The sequence below is a fragment of the Phyllopteryx taeniolatus genome, chromosome 7 (assembly GCF_024500385.1).
Source record: "Phyllopteryx taeniolatus isolate TA_2022b chromosome 7, UOR_Ptae_1.2, whole genome shotgun sequence".
NCBI classification, from domain to species: domain Eukaryota; kingdom Metazoa; phylum Chordata; class Actinopteri; order Syngnathiformes; family Syngnathidae; genus Phyllopteryx; species Phyllopteryx taeniolatus.
In genome coordinates this window covers 13980538-13999102 of record NC_084508.1, presented here as the reverse complement: position 1 = coordinate 13999102, position 18565 = coordinate 13980538, and the positions used below count along the sequence as shown (strand labels likewise).

Below are 18565 nucleotides of genomic sequence, written 5' to 3'. Positions count from 1 at the left end.
TACACATGGTTAAAAAAGCCAGAATTAGCCAGAAGGCTAGTTTTCATCTGTAGTCCCCTGGCCATGATGTAAAAAAGCAGTAAGCATTCTTAGTGTTTGTTTGTTTTTTTGCCTTACTGTAATGGATAATTACTAGGAGGGAGGAAATATATACACAGCGCATCATTTTATTCCTTCAAGCCGCTGCTTGGAAGCTAATTGCAGACAACTTTGTGAAGCTGTTTCAAGAGTCTTCACAAGAAAAGGACTACCAAATAAAACAACGCATTGAGCCATATTTCATTCCTTGTGTATTTTTATAAACCAAAACATCTGGATTAGCACAATCAAACGCCAAACATTTGAGCTGTGAGGCAAGTTTATCCAAAATATGGAAGTGGACAAGGAGAATTGACATTCCAAAGAAATGGGTCCCAGGTGGAGGGGTCGACACCACCCTAAATTAGCTTCACATTAGGTTTCAAATGAAGGAATAAAGTCATTCTTAAAAAAATAAAAAATAAAATAAAAAAAGGTTACATCACTCTGATCACCAACAGGATTAGCACTCAAATTATGGTTATGACACACATGCACGCACGCAGGCATTCACACTTTGATAATCTAATACACACACTAACAAGTTTTCAGTACCAAGAGCTCTAAAGTTGAAACATAGCGATCTGAAAAAAAAATATACATAATCATATGAGGAAATACTGTGGAATGGTGTTTTAATAAATTCATCCATCCATTCTCTAAATTTGCAGGTCAGCTGGAACCTATCCCATCGGACTTTGGGCAAGACACCCTGGATTTGTCACAGGGCATATATAAACAAACAACCATTCACACTCAAATTGATGCCTCTGCATAATTTAGTCTCCAATGAACCTAACATAGTTGTTTTGTGTAAACACAAGGAGAACATGCAAACTCCACACAGGGAGACCCGACCAGAGTATCAAACCCAGAATCTCAGAACTGTGAGGCAGACATGCTAATCACTATGCTGGAATAATTCAAAGTTGGGAAATTTGGGAATTCAGGGGATATACGGGGTATGGTAATTGTCAGGAAACACAAATTACCAGTTAATTACTAGTATAATAAGTGGTTGTGTATTCCAAACTTTGTCCAACATCTAATATTTCCTAAATTCCTGCACTCCACTTCCCATGGAAAGTTTCTGGAAATTTACCATAATTGTTCTGTCCCTTTAAAAGGAGTCACTGAACAGAAAAGGGAATCAAAATACTCAAGACAGTTTGTACAATGAAAAGTGTGCTTCATCACCATGGCAACAAAAGTACTACGCTTGCAAACGCAGCTTCATACAAATCTTTGCTTCAACAAAGATCCTGCCTCTCACTTTTGATTGACACTATAAGAGTGTTATTAATTTAGTTTATTATTGTGGTTGGCATTTGCAGTGGTGTAGAATTAGAGATCGCTACATTCCAAATACCTACAACCAAGATAATAAAAAAGGTATTAATAAGAATAAAAATCAGACATGCAGTTACAAAGTAATGGCAGTGAGCTACAGGATTCATTCAGTCTGTTCATGATAGTGTCTTGTTTGTACTCAAAATGCATCTCTCCTCTTCATGCTACAAAAACATGGACAGTTTTTTTTTTGGGAGTGCGTCTTCCTCTTGTTCAGTGACTTAATGGAATAAAGGGACTCAAAACAGTTAGCGTAGAGATCAATTCCACAGAGCATCTGTGTGTTCGTGTTTGTGCTACTTGGTGGTTGCGGAAAGGTCTCAGTGCTGCTGCTGCTTTCGGGGCTGACTGCCCCCCATTGAATTTTTCACAGCGTCCTCCAGTGACTTTCTGGTGACCAGAAGCCGCACCACATCCTCTTTCTTCTTTGTCAGCCTTTTCCGGGCCTGGTCGTGAGTCACCATGGTCATGTCCCAGCCGTTTACCTTCAAACACAAACAATGTGGATTTGCTTAGTGGCTAAACAACTTGGTTAAATAGTGTTCTTGTATGGAGTTTGAACATAAGATGTTTGGGCAGCGTGGGGAGCCTCTGCAGTGAGCTCGTGGTCACACGGTGCCATCTAGTGGACGTTTCAAGTACCTGCATAATTTTGTCTCCCATCATTAAGCCGGCCATGTCTGCCGGTCCCTTTGCCGTTATTCTGGTCACATAGATACCCTGGGGGGAAATAAATAAATAATTTAAAAAAAAATAAAAACAAGATTAATTCATTAATTGACATCCAAAATTAATTTACAGCAAATAATACGCAAAATACAGTGGAATTACTAAGAATGAACGCAATACAGTTTTTCATCATAAAACCTTTTCGATAGTACAGGACATTTTAAAAGTACTATTTTAAGATTCTTAACTGTCAATGAGGTTTAAGAAGTTTAAAAGTTAAAAACTATTTTGAAGCCATGACAATAAATTACACTAGGTGTAATGACAATTTTTTTTATAGGCAATATCACACAAATACATTTCCCCAAAAAGGCTAATATTTTGACACACCAAGATTCATTTTCTCTGAAACCCATTATCAGATTTTCAAAATTCTTGGTGTATTGCACACAGGTTGAAGTGGCCACTCAAACAAGATTTTGCATTTTGACAGCCTTTCATTTTTGGGAAATCTTGTCACTCATTATTGCTCTGCTGAGTGGCAATTAAAAATCACAAACAAAAAGACGAAAAGAAATGGCTTGTTATTGCTTGACAACGTTCCACAATTTTCAATTAAAAAAAAAATAAATAAATAAAAAAACAAGGAATGAGCACAACAAACACCTCTAAATTCCTCCATAACAAAAGAAATTCAAGAAAAAAAACCTATTAATTTCTAAAGTACATGACCTATTCTACTACCCACACTGCTGTTCTCACAAATAGTGTTCCATTTTTCTTATTTAAGTCGAGTTATTAGGGCAAGTGACGCCTTTTGAAACGTCACGGTAATTTTGATGCGTCGATTTGGAGCAATTGGTGGATATTTTTACCTGAATTTTCTATAGGCGATACCACACAAAAACATTCCCCAAAAAAGCAATTTTCTTTTCCCAATACAGAGAAAACTTTCTGGGGAACCCATCATTTGACTTTCAAAATTCATGGTGTGTTGTACTCGAGTTGAAGTGTCCATTCCAAATAGACTTAGCATTTTGACAGACTGTCTTTTTTGTCACATTGCTATTTTTATAGGTTGCGAAGTGGATGCATACACATTTATTGTGTTTTATGTTTCATATCCGATCATCATTACGTACACCACTCTCACTTTCACAGTTACACAGCACCACAAACGGCAAACAGAGTAATTGATGCCCACCCAAAAACAGTTTTTAATTTTCTACAGATGAGACAAGATGGCAGAAAAGCACTTTTTATATCAGACAAGGCTATATAGCCAGACTAAAGCTCATACACCGACTTCAACATGGTTCCCTCGCACCAAGATGTCACAGTTCAACCACAGCATGTAAATGCAAACTGCAGTTTGTCCAACCCATTCAGACAGCTCTTTCTTCCTCACTGTAGAAAGGGTTGTGCATGTTCAAAAGGAGCAGGGAGCCAAAAGCAATCCACAATGTATGCACAGCACTGAAGGTAAAGATGTAAATTGACGTTGGCAGAACACACTGTTTTTATTAATGAAACATATCAGTGTTGCTGATAAATGGGAATTGGCCTGTTAAGTTCAATATAATCAAATGATGTATTATTATATAATTAATGTCTGCCTGGTGAGCCTATCATGCTGTTTCACATGTTTAAATAAAGAAAGTTAATTTAAGACCATTCTATGTAAATGATTTGCCTTAATTTGTTATATTAAAAATATATTATTTTAAAGTGATTCTGGGGTAATATTTTAATTTGCCTACCACTATTTTATATTTTTGTCTATTTGACACTCATGAACAATTTAAAAATAAATCGGAAGTAAATATTTGGAGGACTACTTTTTACTTCTGCTAATGCCTAGATCAGACTACAGGATTTTAGCCTCTATAGTGGCCCGATTAGCGATCGCGGCCGATTTCCCAGATTTTGTCGGCAATGACAAAACTTCTTGCAGTGTGACATAATCCACGACCAACGATTTGGCTCCGCGGTAGCCCTATGACGGCAAAATTCTTTGGGTATCTTCTGTGTAGTGTGACATATCAATGACAAGAGCACACCTTGACGTCGATCAATAGGATTGCAATTGCGACTGGCGTTTCACCTCTCTTGCTTGCTGTTGTCAACATACTTGGTTGGCGTTGTCAACATTTATTCACACACACGAAACAACGTTTACCGATGCTTTATAGCATGACTGGACAGAAAGCCGGCATATTTACGTACAAACGTTCCTGCGAACACTCGCTTGCTAGGCTACATAACATTATGTTGTCTGTTTGCGAGCCGTATCGTAATAAAGGTACGTGAACATAACTCAAGCTCTTCTTGAATGGACAGCCCACTCCCGAGCACCGGTGACACCACCACATTTTTTCTTTTTTTGTCCTTTTTTTCCCCAACACAATACATTAAATTGGCGCGATTTAAATTGGTGATATCGTTGCCATGGTAACGGGTATATCCGGTCACATTGTCTGGTGACATGTTTTGTGGTCCTGTCTCCCTGTTTATTTGACAAGATAAAGCCCGGTAAGGGTAAAAGACGGGATAAGGTGGTGGTCCTAAAAAACGTTGTGCAATGCTGCCAGCAGCTTACCAAGATTCGGCACGATTATATGGCAGTAGTCTGACATAGTGCTATTGTTAAAGACCACATTTGTCTGATCCAGGCATTAGTTGAGTCACATTATTCCAAAGTAACAGTACTCTTACTTGAGGACAATTTTTGGCCACTCGACTCTCCTACATGTATTATTTAGAACATAAATAGAGTGCACTTACTTTGTCACATTTGTCCTCTGAAAAGGGGTTCTGTCCAGGATCCTGGTCAATACCTCCTCCGATGCTGAAGCCCAGGATTAGATTGTCTCCCTGTCGCAACTTTTGGATCTCAATCCTTTGCTTTTTGACAGAAGAAAAAAAGAATAAATCATTAGGTGGTTTCAAACAAGCGGCACGGTGGCCGACTGGTTAGAGCGTCAGCCTCACAGTTCTGAGGTGCGGGGTTCAATCCTCGTCCCCGCCTGTGTGGAGTTTGCATGTTCTCCCCGTGCCTGCGTGGGTTTTCTCCGGGCACTCCGGTTTCCTCCCACATCCCAAAAACATGCATTAATTGGAGACTCTAAATTGCCCGTAGGCATGACTGTGAGTGCGAATGGTTGTTAGTTTCTATGTGCCCTGCGATTGGCTGGCAACCAGTTCAGGGTGTACCCCGCCTCCTGCCCGATGACAGCTGGGATAGGCTCCAGCACGCCCGCGACCCTAGTGAGGAGAAGCGGCTCAGAAAATGGATGGATGGATGGGTTTCAAACAACTGGTGCACAAATATGCGACGGTGCCCTCATGCAGAACAAATGGTTGATCCGAGAAGTCGGACCCGGCTTTGAGACAGAACCATAGTGTCAGTGCTAGTGACACTGAAAAGCAGCTGCAGGTTGGATGACTGCGATTGCGGGGTGGCTCATCAACACAAAGACTTGCTGTGTGCGTGTGTGAAGTAAGCATACATTCCATCAGCGGTGCAGCTGATACAATGAGGTCTAAAGAGGCCTGGAGCGCTGCCTGGAAGTCATTCAATCAATGAGGTGTCAGCGAATCAGTTTTAAGAACCTCAAATAATTATAAAATGGCAGCCAAAGTCCACTCACACTGTTCATTCAGAGCCATCCAGAGGCATAATAAGTAAATTAAGTGGCTGTTTGGGCCCCTATGAACATTCAAGGCGGTTCCAAAAAGCATGGAATGGAAATCTGGGCCTAATTGGTAGTGGGTGAAAAAGATTTTGTATTTTCTTCATTTTTACAGGTCATAAAGAGACAAAATAATCCTAAAATACAAAAACAATGGTAAAGGAAACTGGTTGTACTACCAGAAACTTTGAATGGTATTTTTCCACTGAATAGTTGTTTATTGTATTTTTTATTTCTTTAATTCATTTTATTGTGTTTGAGATAAAATGTGTTTGTGTTTCATAAATAGAGAAAAGGTAAGATAAATTTGCCATTAATTTCATGTAATTTTAAAATACTGTAATCAGAATATAAAATTACAAGGGCTGTCACTATCAAACATTTTTTAATCGATTATTTCTATCACATCGATTAATTGGATAAAATGTATTTTGCATTAAAACTCATTGCAAAATATTTTTACCAATTACTGTTTATTAACTGATTATTGTTGTTTATTTGGTCTCATGTAATAATTAAAACCTAATAAACAACTATTAAGCAATATCACACAAAGTGACAACCTTTCTGGAACAGAGAGCTATTTCTTGGTTATCGATTAATGAAAGGGCTCCGAGTTCGACATAGACTGAGGCTGCTTCAGGTTCAACTACATGTCAAGTACAGGTTATTCATACTACAACTGAAAATAACCAATATTTTCATAATAGATTAAACTGACACTTTTTTCCCCCCATAGATTGATTATGATTCCGTTACTGGTTTGGTCTGTAATATGTGAGAAAAAAGGGAAATTGTTGATGATTGGTTTCCAAAGTAAAAGCAGATGTTTGCAAATGTCTTATTTTGGTTAAAAACAAAGATAATCAGTCTCCTTTCATGGAAGACTACAAAAATGAGAAAATATTTACAGTTGAGGACAATTTTCAGTTAATCAATGGATCTAAACGAATAATCGATTCGCAATATAGTTGTCAGTTGATTAATTGTTTTACTTAAAAAATTACCTATGTAACATTTTGTCTATATTGCACAGCATTACGCCACACACAGTAAGAGAACTACACTACCCAAATAACGTAAAACAAATTCAGAGCTCTTTGTAAAATTACGTGCGCTAGTCTTACTTCTAAAATGTTGCACTGTGTAAAACTGATTCATTGATCAGTTAAGATGATCTTTATTTTGTTACTGCATCAACTGAAATTTTTACCATTTTATTTCTTAGATTTCATTTATTTTGTGCTGCGCCACTGGTATGCTATTAAAAGATTTTATTTATTTACTTGGTTTGAATCACTGCTGCACTATAGCTACATATAGCGATATACAAAAGTAAGTGTTGCGATAATTTCCTTTTTAAAAATGTATTAAAATAAGATAGTTGTGGCAATTTGGACGTGCGCCCCCCTTTTTCATGCATTGACCTAAAAGCTAAAAGCAATTAATCAAAATCAAGGGACTTGGAGAAAGAAAGAAAAAAATACGTGATTGGGACATCCCAACAAAAAAACACTGTCGGAAAAATCTAATTCTGCTTAATTTAAGGCTCCTAGCAGTTCATTTTTTAAATAGTTTGTCCTAATTAATCCTAATCGTGGATCATATCCCAGGGCACTTAAAATACAAACAAGCATTCACACTCACAGTTCACAGTACAGCTATGAACAAGAGTATTCATTGAAGATGTGCTAACCATAAAGCATACTACTACTGCTAAATCAATTTAAATATCAAATTTAGTGGATTAAGAAGAAAATATATTTAGAGTATGGGAGGACTACATAAAATACTATTTAGTTAGCTCCTGGCCTCTGACAGAGAGAGATATAGACGCTATTTATACAAACATTTCATAGGCAAGGACAAGGTTCAAACACTGCACTTTATATGGCTTGCAGTGCACCTGGTCGTAATTATGATAATTCCCACAGCTCCTGAAGGCGCCGCAGTTTTATGGAAGCTTGAAAATCATGTCATTGACGGTGACGCCCATTGGGCTATCAACAACCATTTGGCAAACGTAAAGCAGAATTGTCATCTTTTAAACGTATAGCTGAATGATTGAATGACGAATGTCCTAAATAAAATTAATGTTACTGACGCTTTGCGTCAGCTAATGCTTGGATGCGTTCAAGTGCTCACAAAGCGACTAATCTTTTCGCTACAACAGCTAGCTAGAGTACAGTTCGGATAAAAATATATCAAATATTAAGTTGGTTATTTAACGGTGTTAATTTATAAATACGTGGACTACAGGCGATGGGGAATGAAAAGAAAATAAGGGCTTAAACTTCGCGTAAGAATGTGAAAAATTAAGTAACATTGAACGACTCAGTCCTACTCCCAAACATGAACTTACCACAACGGCAGTCAGCGGCTGTCCGGGTATGAAAGACATTTTTATTGTTGAAATGATCTGCGGGGAAATAACAACGTAAACGACAACAACTTAAAGGTAAAGTTGTGGAGGGGAGGGGAAAAAAAAAATCCAAAGGAGGCAACTTCCTTGATGACTGCTACATGAGTTTCAGCAGGGCTGATCCCGAGGTGGAAAACTGGGCGTGGGTTTAAAAAAAATGTAACTCGACTGGTGCATTGTGGTTAATGTAGTTGTGTTATATATAATTAATTAGTACTGTATTCATGAAGAGAAAAACTTTTTTGTCTTTGTATTTATATGCATAGGCTGCTCATCTTTTTAAAAAATGAAATAATGTATGCAGTAGTATAACAGGACCCTACAAAAGGACTTGACACTTGGCTGGTCATTCTGTTAAAATAGAAAAAGTTACAAAAATAAAATAAAATTGTGAATGGTAGCATGGTGTAATAGTGGTTAGCCCATCTGCCTCACAATCCTGAGATTCTGGGTTCTCATCTCTGGTGTGTTGAATTTTCCTGTTGTCCCCGTGCTTGCACGGGTCTTCTGTGGGTACAGCTTCCTCCCACATTCTAAAAACATGCATGTTAGACTCTTAATTGGTGTGAGTGTGAATGGTTGTTCGTCTTTAACTTTAAAGTTTCCATCTCAATGAGGTTTTCCCGGATAAATACATGTTTAAAAAAAATATATATCCCTATGATTGACTGATAGTATAGTATAGAACAATAGTTATCAAACTTTTGAGCCCAAGTACCACCTAAAAAAATACTTATAGGTTTCTAAGCATCACCATGAAGACCAACATTTGCTGTAAGTACAGTTGCTCAACAACAGACAGAGGTTATATTCCTAAAAGTTCTATTTAATATTGTAAGCCACTGTAACATTATGCCCAGTTCGAACATCAACACGGCACTGAGAAAACTTAAAAGTAGAATTTGCGGTTTAAAAACACGTTATATTATATGTTAAAATGCTCTGTATGACCTGACAATAGAAGCCTATTAGAATGACCTATTGAAAAATCATCCCTATCTTGCCTCATGTAATGCCTCTAATTACATTTTAATTATTTTATTTTTTTACAACTTGCCACGACACTCGAGGAAAAGCCTATCATAGACTGTAGAGACAGAAGGCATGACCGAATGAGATGTCAATCATTTTCATGCGCGTACACACGGATGCACACGTGGCATGTGCTATACGCCAGCCTCGTTGCCTGGACGATCAGCACCCACCTGTAGACTTTTTTTTGGGGGGGACAGATTTATTCCCCCAGTTAGCAACAAAATTTCAAAAGAAGAATTTGGACAGATCCCAAGACAAAATAAAGATAAACATGTGTAATGTCCATGTGCACCGTAGTGAGGGGCGTGGCTTTAGTGATACATGCAAGGGGGAGGGGAGGCCCAAGCAGTGATGTGAGACTATGTTCAAATCTTGCTAGCAGTGTGAAAACTGCATACTCTACCTTTAAATAATGATTCAATTAAAATGTAAAGCAAATACAAATTTTATCTTACCTACATAAATGTCAAAAAACAAAAAGCTCTTAAAGATTAAATACAAATGTCCATCCATCCATTTTCTGAGCCGCTTCTCCTCACTGGGGGCACATAGAAACAAACAACCATTCGCACTCACAGTCATGCCTACGGGCAATTTAGAGTCTCCAATTAATGCATGTTTTTGGGATGTGGGAGGAAACCGGAGTGCCCGGAGAAAACCCACGCAGGCACGGGGAGAACATGCAAACTCCACACAGTCGGGGCCGGGGATTGAACCCAGGTCCTCAGAACTGTGAGGCTGACGCTCTAACCAGTTGTCCACCGTGCCGCCCTAAATACAAATGTACCGATCCTAAAAGTTAAAGTCAACTGAACTGTACTTAGGCAGGGAGTCTGTCGTACCACTAGAACGAGCCCACACCTCTTGTAAATATTAATGTTTTAATCAGATGAAAAAAACTAGTAGTAACAACTTGACTGTTACATCACATACACACCTGCAAAATGTACTGATTATAAAATGTAACCTTGCTTGATTAGGACATCCGTGTTAGAAAGTAAAACTATTGGCTTTACAGTGCTTCCCTGCAATTGTAAAGCACTTGCTTCTCGCGTTTAGTATCTATAGTGCCCGGGTGGTGATTATAAATCACAACATGTGATGTATATTATTATTGTGTTACTGAATACAGCCACCCGAGATCGAATCATTCAAGCATAGCAGCTAATGCAAGTCCAGTGAATGCCAATTTGACATGAAATGGAAATTCTCAGTGTGTTGTTTTTTTTGGTTTTTTTTTTGTGCATTCACATTAGTAGGGTTTTGCCTCTATTAGTGGGTGAGCTTCAATCCAGTAAACAATCCCATTGATGTGTTTTCTCCTTCACGCTTCTTCTGTTTGGTAACCGGGCGCGAAAGGAGGAGGTGGCGAGTACTCCTTTGGTAGCATCTCGCCCTCGTCATTGTAAGCGGAGAGTGCGGCGTCGAAGAGTTCTTCCCAGGTCATCTCCTGCAGATCGTCAGTCTTGCAAGGGGTGTTCCTCTTAGTGTTTGTCTCATTCTCATGGCCACTGGTAGGAGGGGGGGCCACCTGCGTCTTGGGGGGGGTGAGCAAACTCTCAGGAGGAGTCTCGAGGGGTTTGACGGGAAGAGTAATGTCAGTGATGTATCTCTTCCTGCTCTTTGGAACGGGCTTCAGATTACCAAAAGAACAAGACAGAAAATTAATTATTTGAAGCATAACAGAACTGATGATAGTAAAATGATTCTTACCATGGCTGGATGTGTATGGCTGCGGTGTTCATTGTTATTTTGATGATTAGGTCTGAGTTCTTTTGCTATTATGTGCCTCTTGTTAGAATCCACAGCACTTATCCCACTGTATTTGTTCCCGGCAACTGAGGTCTAATGTTAAAGCAGACAGAATAAATGAACACAAGCTTTAAAAGTAAGTGTAAGACTATTCCACACAATCATTAGCATTCTACCAAATGTGCACAGTAACATACTGTTTGTCAGATTCAGATTTCATACTGATACATTGTGGAGAAGTGGGACAAACACGTTACAGTTAGGTGCAGATATTATGGAAGATTAACTTTTTAATGGCTTGTATACAAATTGTTGGGTCTCTGTAGTGGCTGTCCACCCATCAACTGTGAAGTTCATTCACTGCCATTGAAGGCTATTGAATTCAAATATCCATGTTAACATGGAGGCCTGGCAGTGAATGAGATTTATGACAACTAAATAATCTTTTACATTACTAATTCTAAAAAATATTTCTGTGAGCAAATCGTTCTGCATTTCCACCCCAATGTTAGGTAACAGTAAGGCTAATTTACATAATGACCAACTTCAGTTTCTATGCCCATGACGAGATCAGCTAGGCTGGGTGACGATTCAGAGCCACTTTCAAGTGATTACATTATCTGAAATCATGCAGTGGCACTATCATGTCGTGCCTGCTATCTTGCCAAAGCCAAGAGCTAAGCAGAGCTGCATTGAGTTTTGTTGGATGCACAGATTAGCATTAGCTTTGATAATGATTACTTTTGCTTTCATTTATTCACATTGTGCTTATTTTCCCTGAGAATAATGCATGAAATATCATGTCAAATTATGATAAATGTAGAACAAGTAAGAAATAAATCTTGCAATATTAAATATGACATTATGCACTTTCACAATTTAAATGAGCCTCCAGCTATTTTAATAACAAGTTTGTGACATGCTTTTGTCAAAATACCCCAGGGATCAAGAATCAGGATCTAGAATACAAATACTGTACTACTGTAACTCCATCAATGACTTGACAGAGCAATAAGTACAGTATTTCTATTCTAGATCCTGATTTTTTTGTATTTTTGTATTGTAATTTTGTATCCACACCTTGATCAGGATCCATCCCAAAATGTAATCAGTCCCTCATTAAGCCATGCTCCTCCCCATCACTTAGTTTCACAAGTTCATAAGCTATTGGGAAATTCTGCACAAATGAATAATGACTGTACGAAGGTGTTCTGTTTTTGTTTATTGTCGTAATGAAAAATAAAAGTCACGATCTGTCTCAGAAGTGATGTACTCATGTACTGTATTCCTGAGAAGGGTAAACATGGTAAATATTAACTTCGTATTTATTTTTTGACATAAAGTGGATATAAAAAAGTCTACACACCCAGATTTTTGGGTATAAAAAACATGAGACCAAGATAAATACAACACAATTGAAAAAAATTTTTTTTTCGAGAGGGGAATTCAAATATAAACTGACATAATGTAGTTGCACAAGTGTGCACACCCTCTTATAATTGGGGAAGTCGAAATCACATTATGAATCATGTTAAATACAAGACAGCACACATCTGCCACCATTTAAAATGCCTCTAATTCACTACAAATACATTTTAGCTGTTCTCATAGGCTTTTCCTGACATTTTCTTTGCTTTCTATCAGAAGCCATAAGGTGCTGTGCTAACACAGACTGGTATTTGGGATTATAATTCCCTCTCCCTTGTCTAAGGCCTCAGTTCCATCTGAAGAAAGACATCCCAAAAGCATGATGTTGTCAGCAGTGTTGTGTTTGCGCCAAACATACCTTTTGGAATTATAGCCAAAAAGGTCAAGCTTGGTTTCATTGGACCATAGTAAGATCTCCCAGACATGTGGGAAAATGTGTTATGGTCCAATACTTCCAAAATGTATGTATGGCACAAACACAAGACTGCACATCACCAAAAGACCACCATACCTATAGTAAAGTATGGTGGTGGCATGATCATGATTAGGGGCTGTTTTTATTCAGCTGGAAGGAACTGGGGCCTTAGTTAAAGTGGAGTGAATTAGGAGCAGTTCAAAATAGCAGTCAGCGGTCGCGCAAAACCTTCAGGCTTTTACTAGAAAGCGAAAAAATGTGACAAAAATCCCACTAGAAGATCTGTTTTTTATTTGGCATTAATCAGAGGCCCTTGAAATGGTAACAGGTGTGTGCTGACTCCCATTTAACATGAGTTTAAATGTGATTGGTTAATTCTGAACACATCCAACATGAATAGACACAAGGCTATAACGATTGAGTTTCTTAAATAGGAATAGTAAAAGAAAATGGCACAACTCTTGTACTGTATTGGATCTTCTTAGAATGTGCAACCAGTCCAGGGTGTACCCCGTCTCTCACCCCTAAGTCTGCTTGGATAAACTGCAGCTCACCCTCGATCCTAATTTGGACCAGTGCTATAGAAAATGCATGGATGGCTAGATAGCCTTGGTGGAGATTTGTTGTTGTATTGCAAAGTGACTGTTCAGGCATCCTCACCTTTCCACAAGAGAGAGTCAGCACCTCATTGTGGGCCGCGATGGGGACCGTTTGGTGAAAGTCCACCAGTTGTTGCAGACTGGGGTGATGCAATCTCTCGCCCACAATGGCACAAGAGCCATCCTTCATGTCCTCAATCATGAAATGTCTGAAGCAGCCCACGGCACTGAGGCGAAAACAGTAGCGAAATTAGGACTATTTTATTTAATTTCAGCAGTTTATTTTTGTGGATAAATATATGGGCCAATAAGACAGACACAGATGGTTGGAGCTGGCGATCTGATCCTTACTGAACACAGAGACGCTCAAAAACATTTCTAGGAAACCGCTTCCATTCTTGGAGCCATGTGGACATTCAAAACAATGAGGTGATATTCCCTTAAAAATAAGCTCTATGAAAAAACATTTTTATACAGTCACACAACCGAGATCCAAATTACCTTTCTCTATCAAAATATTCCTCGTTCTACTGTGAGTTCACATTACTTTATTCAATCATGTAGTCCCCCCTTTTGGGGTCAATGTTTCTGCTAATAGTAGAGGAAAATTTGACTTGGCAAGAACTATTAAAAACATAAAGTAGGTATGGCTGGGGCATCTGATTCGGATGCCTCCCGGACGCCTCCCTGGTGAGGTGTACCGGGCACGTCCCACTGGGAGGAGACCCCGGGGACGACCCAGGACACGCTGGAGAGACTACATCCTTCGGCTGGCCTGGGAACGCCTCGGGATCCCCCCGGAAGAACTGGATGAAGTGGCTGGGGAGAGGGAAGTCTGGGCGTCCCTGCTAAAGCTACTGCCCCCGCGACCCGACCTCGGATAAGCAGTTGAAAATGGATGGATGGATGGAAGTAGCTACCCTAAAAAAACTACACCGATTAAAATAGTGTATTTATACTATATACACTTTATGAGTTATGGGATTAGTTTTTTTTTTAGCTTAATTTACTGACAACCAGTAATAAAATCTCAGACAAAGAACAACTATATTTTGCATTGATATGTTAGATTGTTTTTTTTTTTTGCAATGTGGTGATCGCCAGCCTTCATTCGTATTGTGAAAGCTTACCGATATGAGAGCGTGTAGCCAACTCTGCTCTCGCTCACTCTGATCAGGAAGGAGCCTGGAGGCTTGGACATCAGATGTTCTTCCGCAGCCCTGCACACAAACACAAAGACAAGCCTCTTTAATATGAAAAATTATCTGTCTCTATGCCTCAAACTGGGGTCCCTGGACCTTTGGGAGTTTGTGAGCCAAACCTTGGGGGTCCACAAAATTGCAATAAATGATAATGTTGTATCATTTAATGCATTCCAGACCTAGCTATGAGGACCAGAATCCCCCCCCCCCCCCCAAAAAAAAAAAAAAAAAACTAAACATACGAAACCAATTAGTCTTCCCTACCTTATTGTCCAATTAAAAGACATTTCGGTTTCAGATCAAAAGATGAATATAAGACAAAAGTTCGGAATTGTAGACTTCAGAATTCCTTCTGCTGCTACCATCATGAGTTACATGATCAACGAAGACTAATGAGCCCATTCCAGTGCCTCTGGATTGGCAGACTGGGGTGGTGGTCCCCCTTTTTAAGAAAGGGGACCGGAGGGTGTGTTCCAACAACAGGGGGATCACGCTCCTCAGCCTCCCTGGTAAGGTCTATTCAGGGGTGCTGGAGAGGAGGAAGTCGAATCTCAGATTCAGGAGGAGCAGTGTGGTTTTCGTCCTGGCCGTGGAACAGTGGACCAGCTCTACACCCTCGGCAGGGTCCTCGAGGGTGCATGGGAGTTCGCCCAACCAGTCTACATGTGTTTTGTGGACCGTGTCCCTCGGGGAGTCCTGTGGGGGGTGCTTCAGGAGTACCAAACCCCCTGATACGGACTATTCGGTCCCTGTACGACCGGTGTCAGAGTTCGGTCCGCATTGCCGGCAGTTAGTCGGACTCGATTCCGGTGAGGGTTGCACTCCGCCAAGGCTGCCCTTTGTCACCGATTCTGTTCATAACTTTTGTGGACAGAATTTCTAGGCGCAGCCGAGGCCTAGAGGGGGTCCGGTTTGGTGGCCTCAGTATTGCATCTCTGCTTTTTGCAGATGATGTGGTTCTGTTGGCTTCATCAAGCCGTGATCTCCAACTCTCACTGGAGCAGTTCGCAGCCAAGTGTGAAGCGGCTGGGATGAGAATTAGCACCTCCAAATCTGAGACCATGGTGCTCAGTCGGAAAAGGGTGGCGTGCCCTCTCCGGGTAGGGGAGTTCAAGTATCTTGGGGTCTTGAGGGAAGAATGGAACGAGAGCTCGACTGGCGGATTGGTGCAGGGTCTGCAATGATGCGGACTTTGTATCGCTTCGTTGTGGTAAAGAAGGAGCTAAGCCAAAAGGGGAAACTCTCAATTTACTGGTCGATCAACATTCCTACCCTCACCTATGGTCACGAGTCGTGGGTCGTGACCGAAAGAAAATGATCCCGGATACAAGCGGCCGAAATGAATTTCTTCCGCAGGGTGTTATTCACTTTAAGTTAATTTAAAAATGTCTGTTCCAATACTTTTGCTCACTTGAAAAGTGGGTGGCTTCAAACAAAAGGTGCTCGATCTAGATGCAAATACCATGAAATAAAAGCTGGAATTCTGAACGTTTGTCTCATATTTATCTTTATGTTTTCAGTATACAAGAAAAACAAAGGAATTGACCTTGTCGTTCCAACACTTTTGGAGGGGACTGTAAGTATATTTTTAAGTGTAGTATTGCAAGAATAAAGTCATATTCTTTCCCAAAACAAACTTGTTGGCATGTTGTGAGGAAAATTAAGCAGAAACAAGTTCCTGAATGAAACAAATATGCAGTAAAAACATGGATTTATCCATTGCATGAGCAAAGAGGGCGGAAGCACTCAAACAATCATGATAAAACAATTATTTACCGGTAATCTGTTTTTATGAGATGTTTTTGGTCCCCAGGCAATTGTTTGTGAAATACATCTTTGTTTTTGTCAAGAATACAACTTTTCTTGGAAAAATAGGATTTTATTCTCATAAAAATACTACTTTTTTTCATTAAAAAACGTGACTTTTTTTTTTGTTTTGTTTTCAGAAAAAGCCAACTTTTTAATTCCCATGGCATGGTAGTTACAGTATATTTAATTGTTGTTAGGATTAGGATAGGAAGTTTTGCGAACCTCCGGTAGTGAGGATTATGAGGAAACTGGAACACATGAGCTTCGGTGAAAAACAACTGCCTACCAGTCAGTCTAGAAAGGCTTGATGAATACTGATCGCAATCTACTATCCAGCCATGATTGACAGTGCCATGTTTAAAAACATTGCCTAACATCATCAGTTAAAATTATACTGTCATAGGAGTGCCCGGAGAAAACCCACGCAGGCACAGGGAGAACATGCAAACTCCACACAGGCGGGACCGGGGATTTAACCCCGATCCTCAGAACTGTGAGGCTGACGCTCTAACCAGTCGGCCACCGTGCCGCTATATATATATATATATATATATATATATATATATATATATATATATCTTGTTGTTAATTTTGTTATGTTAGAAATGTAAACCTAACTTCAAGAATTATTAGATTAAAATAAAAGTATTTTGCATATTTTTCATACACATTTGAACTCTTTTTTTTTTCTTTTTCTTTTAACCTAATCTACGAATAACCTGGCCGATCCTGTGCATTTTAAAAATCAAATATGGCCCATGAGCTGAAAAGTTTGCCCGCTCCTGCTTTAAGGTCTGACTGTTAAGTGTACACACACAGATGGTAAGGCCCGAACGGTGACTTACTTCCTGCTAATTCTGCCATGGAACCATTCAGGGACAAATCCGTTTTTAATCCAAGTGGCTTGGGAAGAGACAAACCAGATATTATTCTGCGGTTGGGACGGCTGACTCAGCTCGGTCATATTGGAAAAGGCTTCACTTAATGGTCTGTGAAGAAAGGAGAAAGAAATAAACAATCTTTCATTTCGAATTCTTAATTTTTTTCAATTTACTGTTAATTTCACGAATCAATGCTTTTCATTTTAGTTAGAAATGTGCCCAAGCCAAACAAAGCAACTCACCCTTACTAAGCTTGCAGCTGGAAAATGACAGCTGTGCTCTCACACCTGAACAAACCTGTCCTGCTGTGGGCGGGATCCAACCGAAACAACAAGGTCATATCAAGATTGACACGTTTCGAAAAATAGCGTACTCCCAGCTTTGTCAACAACAGGGTAGAGCAGGTAGTAAACAACATGGATATAAATGAAAATGTACTTGGGGGAAAAAATTGCTTATTGTTCAATGTTACTCGAGATACTACTTTACAGGTCTCACACTCAAGGCCAGATATGACCCTCTACATTTCATGTGGACATTAAAGCAAATAAAGTGTGTCTGTGTATTGGTTCTTGCTGAATGGTTTTGTTCTTTTTATTTTGGCAGAAAATCTGAAACAAAACTGGTTATACAAGCGTTTATTTACATCAAAACCCCCACCAAAAACAGTGGTGGGAGTTCTGTTCCAGCGAGGCCCATAAAAAAATTAAAAAAATAAAAATTAAAAAAATTATAACCTAACTTCTAATATTTGTTCCATGAAATTGTATCAATTAATTGACAGTCTATTTTATTCATTTCATAGTGTTTCTTTTGACTGCACTGTTCCAGTGCATGTTTGTGGATATTCATTTTTTTGTCCAATCAGATTTAAGGCTCTATGTGATGCCATGTCAATCTAATCTGCCCAGGCCCTTCAGAATCAGTACTGCTTGGCGATGTAACTTAATCTATATTAGCAATGGGACATTTTCTTGACCAAACAGATTTCTAATTATCCTCCAAGCGCCAACTAGCTGAGCAACAATCATCAGCATTTTTCCATCCTTTAATTGGCTGGTGAAAGCAAAACTGTTCAACTAGTACTAGTACACATCTTCAGTGATCTACACACACTAATACATTTACTAATCAACATCTCTGGTGGTTATGATATATTTGTAAATGTTTTTGTCATGTAATTAAGTAAATATTGATTCTGAACTGCTCAAGATGATGTACAGCAGCGCCGTT

The 18565-nt window shown here is 39.3% G+C and overlaps 2 protein-coding genes across 2 annotated transcripts; both read right to left on the bottom strand.

Annotated features, from left to right (window-relative positions):
• Positions 1-273: 273 nt before the first annotated feature.
• On the bottom strand, positions 274-8351 carry tax1bp3 (Tax1 (human T-cell leukemia virus type I) binding protein 3). Its single transcript, XM_061778428.1, has 4 exons — positions 8152-8351; positions 4882-5001; positions 2071-2148; positions 274-1913 (listed from the first exon to the last, which is right to left on the bottom strand). The coding sequence occupies exons 1-4, from the start codon at positions 8188-8190 to the stop codon at positions 1749-1751; spliced, it is 402 nt and encodes a 133-aa protein (XP_061634412.1). The 5' UTR covers positions 8191-8351; the 3' UTR covers positions 274-1748.
• A 1324-nt stretch (positions 8352-9675) lies between these two features.
• hsh2d (hematopoietic SH2 domain containing) lies at positions 9676-17680 on the bottom strand. The gene is made up of 6 exons (XM_061778426.1): positions 17575-17680; positions 17297-17440; positions 14571-14660; positions 13502-13667; positions 10960-11091; positions 9676-10879 (listed from the first exon to the last, which is right to left on the bottom strand). The coding sequence occupies exons 2-6, from the start codon at positions 17413-17415 to the stop codon at positions 10571-10573; spliced, it is 816 nt and encodes a 271-aa protein (XP_061634410.1). The 5' UTR covers positions 17416-17440; positions 17575-17680; the 3' UTR covers positions 9676-10570.
• Positions 17681-18565: the final 885 nt, after the last annotated feature.